Source organism: Motacilla alba, chromosome 2 (genome assembly GCF_015832195.1).
Source record: "Motacilla alba alba isolate MOTALB_02 chromosome 2, Motacilla_alba_V1.0_pri, whole genome shotgun sequence".
NCBI classification, from domain to species: Eukaryota; Metazoa; Chordata; class Aves; order Passeriformes; family Motacillidae; genus Motacilla; species Motacilla alba.
Window position 1 is genome coordinate 33,401,337 of NC_052017.1, and position 5,805 is coordinate 33,407,141.

Genomic DNA, 5,805 nt, shown 5'->3' on the forward strand with positions numbered 1-5,805 from the left:
AGGAAGGGAGACATAAAACCCTGATAAAAGCTCAAGGATCATGGAAACATGGGAAAAGCAAAGGAAAAAAATAAGAACAACGATAAACGGCAGATAGCCGGAATAAGTACAGTTACAAATGAAGTAGTTGTATCTTTTCATATGTAAAAAACAATAAATACATAACCGCATTTCCAAATGGTAAACTAACATTTTAATCCCAGTAAACAGAAAACAATGACAATTATACCGATAGGAACCGATATTGACCCAGAGCAAGAAATCAAAGCTATTTTTACATTCAAATGTCAGCAGCGCATTTCTTTATCCTCAAGTTTGCAAAGGATTCTTAGAAGCCTTATATATGCAGTTAGGCGGAAGCTGATTGCCAGCAATAAATAATGCATCCAAGGAAGAGGCTTGAGTACGTATCTTCTCACTTCCAGGATGCAGCTAAGGATCTTCGCCTCAATTCTACATCAAGGTTGTGGCTTAAAGCAGTCAAAGGGCTATTTAATTGTCAGGCAAGGCTTCCCCCCGCGGAACTCTCTCCGCATGTTACAACATCCTTGCAGCTCCATATGCATCTCTTTTTCACACTTTCCTCTCCATCTCAGGCTCCTACACCTGGTGCATCACGCATTTAGCCCATTCGCTCCGGCTCTTCCTTTCATCTTCCCCATGGCAGACGTTTCTATTTATCCACTGGCAATCAATGTGTGGCGTCACCGGTGGTACTGTAATGACGACTGCACCATTGAGGATGACAGCTTAGAAAGAAGAGGGCAATGGTGATCCCTCCCAGAGCAGCATAGCAGAGTGGAGCGCTCGCATCACAAGGTCACCCTATCTCACCGCTGGCTCCTCTGCATTGGCAGGAGAGGGTTGCTGGGTTTGTACAAGGCTGGGGCGGGAGCAGGAGGGAGGGGGGGGAAGAGATCTGGATTTTTTTTTCTCCCCTCCCTTAAGCAAAGCCACAATGGAAACCAGGAAGGAGATGGTGATGTTTCTGGAGGGGACTACTCTTGGCGCTCTAGTTGGCAAGAGGGTGCCTAATTTGTCCGAAGCAGTGGGGAGCCCCGCTGCGGAGCCGCAGGAGAAGATGATCCATCGGAACTGCATCAGCCCCAGACCTGGCCCCTTGTCGTCCCGGGAGAGAGGAGGAGGAGGAGGAGGTGGCGGAGGAGAAGACGAAGAGGAGGTGGAGGTGCTGCCAGGGACAGGGACGGTGCCGGAGAGAAGCTCGGCGGCGGCAGCACTGCTTTCGGCCGGACAGCAGCCCCCCGTCCCGGAGCTCCCCTCCAGCAAAGGGCAGCAGAGCAGCTCGGACACCGAGTCGGATTTCTATGAGGAAATCGAGGTGAGCTGCACCCCGGACTGCGCCACGGGGAGCGCCGAGTACCAGCACAGCAAAGGTACCCAACTCCTTCCCATGCCTCCAGCCCCACGTCCGCTCCGGGGCTGGGTGGCAGCACTGGTGGGGCGGGGGGACTGCCGGAGGGGATTTTCCCCTCGCCAGCTGAGCGAGGGGCAACGAAATCGGGTGTGTGTGTGTCTGCGTGCGTGTGATCCCTTTCCTGACTGATTGCTCACCTCCCTGCCACCGGGAGACTTGTTTGGGAGTCAGAGGACACGACACCGGGCAGCCCCCGCGTCCCTGGAGGGGAGCCAGGGAGCCAGGCTTCCCATCGTGGATGCGTCAGGTCTGCGGCTTGTCCCGTAGGATCTTTTTGGCCAGGACAACCACGCGCTCCTCTCTTCAATCTGCTCTATTTTATTTTATTCTTCCCCATCGCCTAGACAGTGCATACTTCAGGAAATCCCTTACGATCCTCCACACCGGCGGGGTTTTTTTTGTGTGTGTGTGTGTGTGGGTAAGATCAAACGGGTTTTCTGGCCAAGAGCTGTTTGTGGTTTTGCAGGGTGAAATGTGCCCGGGCGAGTGCGGAAGCGCCCGTAAAGACTGTAAAATCTCTCGCCGACTCATGCCAGCCCCAAGTGCGGTAGTGAGGGCCTTGTTTGCACGTTGGGTTAAAAAAAAAAAAAAAAAAGAAAAAAAAAAGAAAAAAAAAACAAAAAAGGAGAGGTCCAAATTACCTTGTCACTTCTATGTCTCGGTGGCGCCAGCTCGGAAATGGTCCCAATGAATTAATTGCCTTTGGTCTCGGGCACAATGAGGGAGAGTTGCATTTGAAAGCAAAGGCAGCGGACAGGCCCCTTTTCCCCCTGCCCCCACTCCCAATTCCCTATTCCCACCTTCCCGGCCCGGCAAAGACGTCCCTACCCTGACAACAACCCACTTCTCCCCCCTCCCCGTTCCTCAATCACTTCAAGAAGCCGGGAAGCGTAGAGAGCGCTGTCTGTCCTCCCTCGTCCCTTAGAGGCTCGTTGAAAACATCCCGTCCTGTTCTTTGGAGGCTGAGCGGAGATCCCTAAGGCCTCACCTTCCCCTCAGAGAGAACAGTCCCTGTCTGCTGGCTGCTCCACTCCTGAGTCCTCGCTGGCCTGGAGGAAGGAGCAGCGGAGCCGTGCTACATGGATGGCGGGCACACCTGCCTTTTCCAGGCGCTCAGGGTCGGGGGATGCTGCGGCGCTCCGGTTTCCCGGTGCGGAAAGCGAGCGGGAGGCTCAGCGAGCAGACACCGCCATGGCGGGGGGTGTGTGTCAGGGAGGGCGGGGGACAGGTAACCTTCCAGCCAGAGTGAATAAACCCCTCTCAAACCCTCAGGCGGTTGTTTCATCCCCTTTCTCGCTGCCCTCCTCCCCAGTCCTTCTTGGATGTCAGTCCCCCAATACCCTCAATACACCGGGCCAGGCACGGAAACGCGAAATGGGGTGGAATGGGGGGCCGAAGTGGGTTCGCTGGGGGGGCGGACGGCGAGCATCCCTTCGTGCCCGCCCGCCTCCGAGCGTGTGTCGTTGCTCCGGGCTCCCCACGCAGGGCCGTGCTCCGAGGCGTTGGCCGGCAGCCCCAGCGGCGGGGGGGATCACCCCAAGGGCAGCGGAGGCAGCGGCGGCTCCCAGGGCTCGCTGGCCTGCAGCGCCAGCGACCAGATGCGCCGCTACCGCACCGCCTTCACCCGCGAGCAGATCGCCCGGCTGGAGAAGGAGTTTTACCGGGAGAATTACGTGTCCAGGCCCCGGAGATGTGAGCTGGCGGCTGCTCTAAATCTGCCAGAAACCACCATCAAGGTATACGCAGCTCGGACATGTTTCCAATTAGCACGATATAAATCTGTATGGCCAAACTTCCTTGCAAAACTCGGGAAAGCGCTTCGCCAGCATAACCCTCCCTCTCAGCTCCCCCCGCCCCCCGCCCCTTTCCTGGCCCTGCCCGCACCCTGCAGCAATGCGGGAGATGGGACACGGCTCCCGGAGCCATCCCGGCCAGCCCCGCTAATCTGCCCTCTCCCTAGCAGATTATTTTTAATCCTCCCTTCTGTTCAGTTCAAATCTCGCTCAGCTCTTGGGGGAGGGAAGAGCGAGCCAGTAGCAGATCTTGTTTCGATCTCGCTTTGCTTCGCCTTTTGCAAAACATTTGCACATGAAAATAAACCCCATAGCAACAGTCCCAGGTAGTTCTGGATGCGAAAGGGCAGCAATGAGGTCGAGCCGCCCGGCTGGCCGGAACCCAGGGGCGGCGGGGGGGTGAGGGGCAGCAGGACAAGCCCTAACAAGCAAAAAGGAAAACATGCACCCTGAAAGGGCTGCTCCTCTGGGTCTCCCTGTAGATTTTTATAGGGGCTTAACTGATCCCTCTGTACGTGATGACAAGTCCCTCCAGGAGGGAAAGCTGGCGCCGGTCTCCGCTCTCCGGCAGACCCACGTCCGCCGCACCGCCCTGGGAGTAGGGCCGGGGCCGGCGGCCAGGCGGAGAGCGGCGGCGGCGGGTGACGGCTATCGCCTCTCCTCTGTCCGCAGGTTTGGTTCCAGAACCGCAGGATGAAGGACAAGCGGCAGCGCCTGGCCATGACCTGGCCTCACCCGGCCGACCCGGCGTTTTATACGTACATGATGAGCCACGCGGCAGCCACCGGGAACCTGCCGTACCCATTCCCGTCCCACCTGCCCCTGCCCTACTACTCCCACATGGGCATCGGCGCCACATCGGCCTCTGCCGCCACCCCCTTCAGTACCCCCCTGAGGCCTCTGGACACCTTCAGGGTCCTCTCCCACCCGTACCCGAGACCAGAACTGCTGTGCGCCTTCAGACATCCCTCTCTCTACCCTGCCCCAACCCATGGACTCAGCAGCGCCGGGGGCAGCCCTTGCTCCTGCCTGGCATGCCACAGCGGCCAGTCCAACGGGCTGGCGCAGAGACCCTCCGGATCAGACTTTACCTGCTCGGCCACAACCAGGACTGACTCCTTTCTCACTTTCACGCCCTCTGTGCTGAGCAAAGCCACCTCAGTTTCCATGGACCAGAGAGAAGAAGTACCTTTAACGAGATAAACCTTTGTCTCAGGGTTATTAAATACTCATCCCTTTCTCGGACTCCTCTTCGAGTTAATGTACCTACAGCCCATGTTTATTTAATCGTGTTCTCTCCTCAGCCGCGGACACACACAGAAAAAAAAAATAAAAAAAGAAAAAAGAAAAAAAAAAGAAAAAAAGAAGAAGAAAAGAGACTAAAAATAGCTCAGTCTTAAAAGGATTTACATTCCAAGGGGGGAAAATAAAAGAAAGAAGAAAGAAAGAAATTACTAGTGATTTATCTCTGAGAAGGAATTTAGGCACGAAGGAGGAAGAAAATCAACTCGAATGAAATATGGTCCAGCCAGCCACCTATAGAAATGTGATGGGACTTTCTTTTCCGTGGATAGACTTCTTCCCAAGGGCTGGGGGTTCCACGGATCACAACAAACCTTATGCACAGATCTATGAGACGGAGAAGGAAAATCTGAAATACTTGAAAGAAACACTATCTTGATAAAGAAATGGCTTGTGCGCATGAAGAAAGCAAAGATGTAACCCCTCAGTGTTCAGAAAATAAAAACTACAGGCAAACAACAAAAACAAACCCCAAAAGGTTTCCGGTTTGCAACTCGGCAGTATTATCCAGTTGTCTCTATGGAAAATAACAATGCTTTTCCATAAAGAAAACCTGTCATTCTGTACATTACTTTTGTAATTTAATTGCATTCTTTACCCTCCCTTGTCTCGTCCTTCGTTGTGAGCAGAAATCCAGCATTTCATTTCCTCTTTCATTCCAACTTTTATTTTTAAGAGGCAGACTGGAACTGGCAGGGGAAAAATACGAGCTCCTGCCTCTTTATGGGTCAGAGCTATTTGTCCTTTAAATAACAATGTCCTATTATCAGTCGCTGAAATGTGCACACACCGACGAAATTAGCAAGTGATGTATATGTAAAGAGGGTTTTTGAATATCGAATGTACAATGCTCTGCTAGCAAAGACCCCGTGCCAAACGCTAACAAGCCGCCAAGGGAAGAGATTAGAGGTGACAGGGAGCAGAACTCCTTCAGACAATCACCAATCTGTAAATTGGAGCAAAGGCGATTTCCCTTCTTTTGTACTTCAGCCTTCAGTTCTCTCATTGCCTTTTCCTTGCGGTGTCTTCTCTTTAATATTTTTTAAATTTTATTTTTAAAGTAATTATTTCATTAGTCGGGTTTTGTGTTTCTTTCTCCATCCCCGATCTTCGCATTTGTGTGTGTCCTTCACACTGATCACTCTTCCTTCTTAAAGAGTGTTTCTTTCACAAAGTCACCCACCCGTCTCCTATCCAGAAGGTATTTCGGAAGAAGGTAACATAATTGCTTTTGCTTGGATTTCTGTAACCCTAAATTAAAAAACAAACAAACAA

General features: G+C 52.9%; 1 protein-coding gene across 2 annotated transcripts; it reads left to right on the forward strand.

Moving 5' to 3' along the window:
* Nucleotides 1–858: 858 nt before the first annotated feature.
* EVX1 (even-skipped homeobox 1) lies at nucleotides 859–5,139 on the forward strand. 2 transcript variants are annotated; one of them, XM_038128522.1, is made up of 3 exons: nucleotides 859–1,394; nucleotides 2,921–3,171; nucleotides 3,901–5,139. In XM_038128522.1, the coding sequence occupies exons 1-3, from the start codon at nucleotides 959–961 to the stop codon at nucleotides 4,429–4,431; spliced, it is 1,218 nt and encodes a 405-aa protein (XP_037984450.1). In that variant the 5' UTR covers nucleotides 859–958; the 3' UTR covers nucleotides 4,432–5,139. The 2 variants fall into 2 exon arrangements, with proteins under 2 accessions (XP_037984450.1, XP_037984451.1); XM_038128523.1 differs by having other exon boundaries at nucleotides 1,213–1,339.
* The last annotated feature ends 666 nt before the right edge of the window (nucleotides 5,140–5,805 follow it).

Coding starts and splice junctions, on each gene's coding strand:
- EVX1 (XM_038128522.1), top strand. CDS start 959: ATGGAAACCAGGAAGGAGATGGTGATGTTTCTGGAGGGGACTACTCTT. Junction 1,395..2,920: donor CGAGTACCAGCACAGCAAAG/GTACCCAACTCC, acceptor CTCCCCACGCAG/GGCCGTGCTCCGAGGCGTTG. Junction 3,172..3,900: donor TGCCAGAAACCACCATCAAG/GTATACGCAGCT, acceptor CTCTGTCCGCAG/GTTTGGTTCCAGAACCGCAG.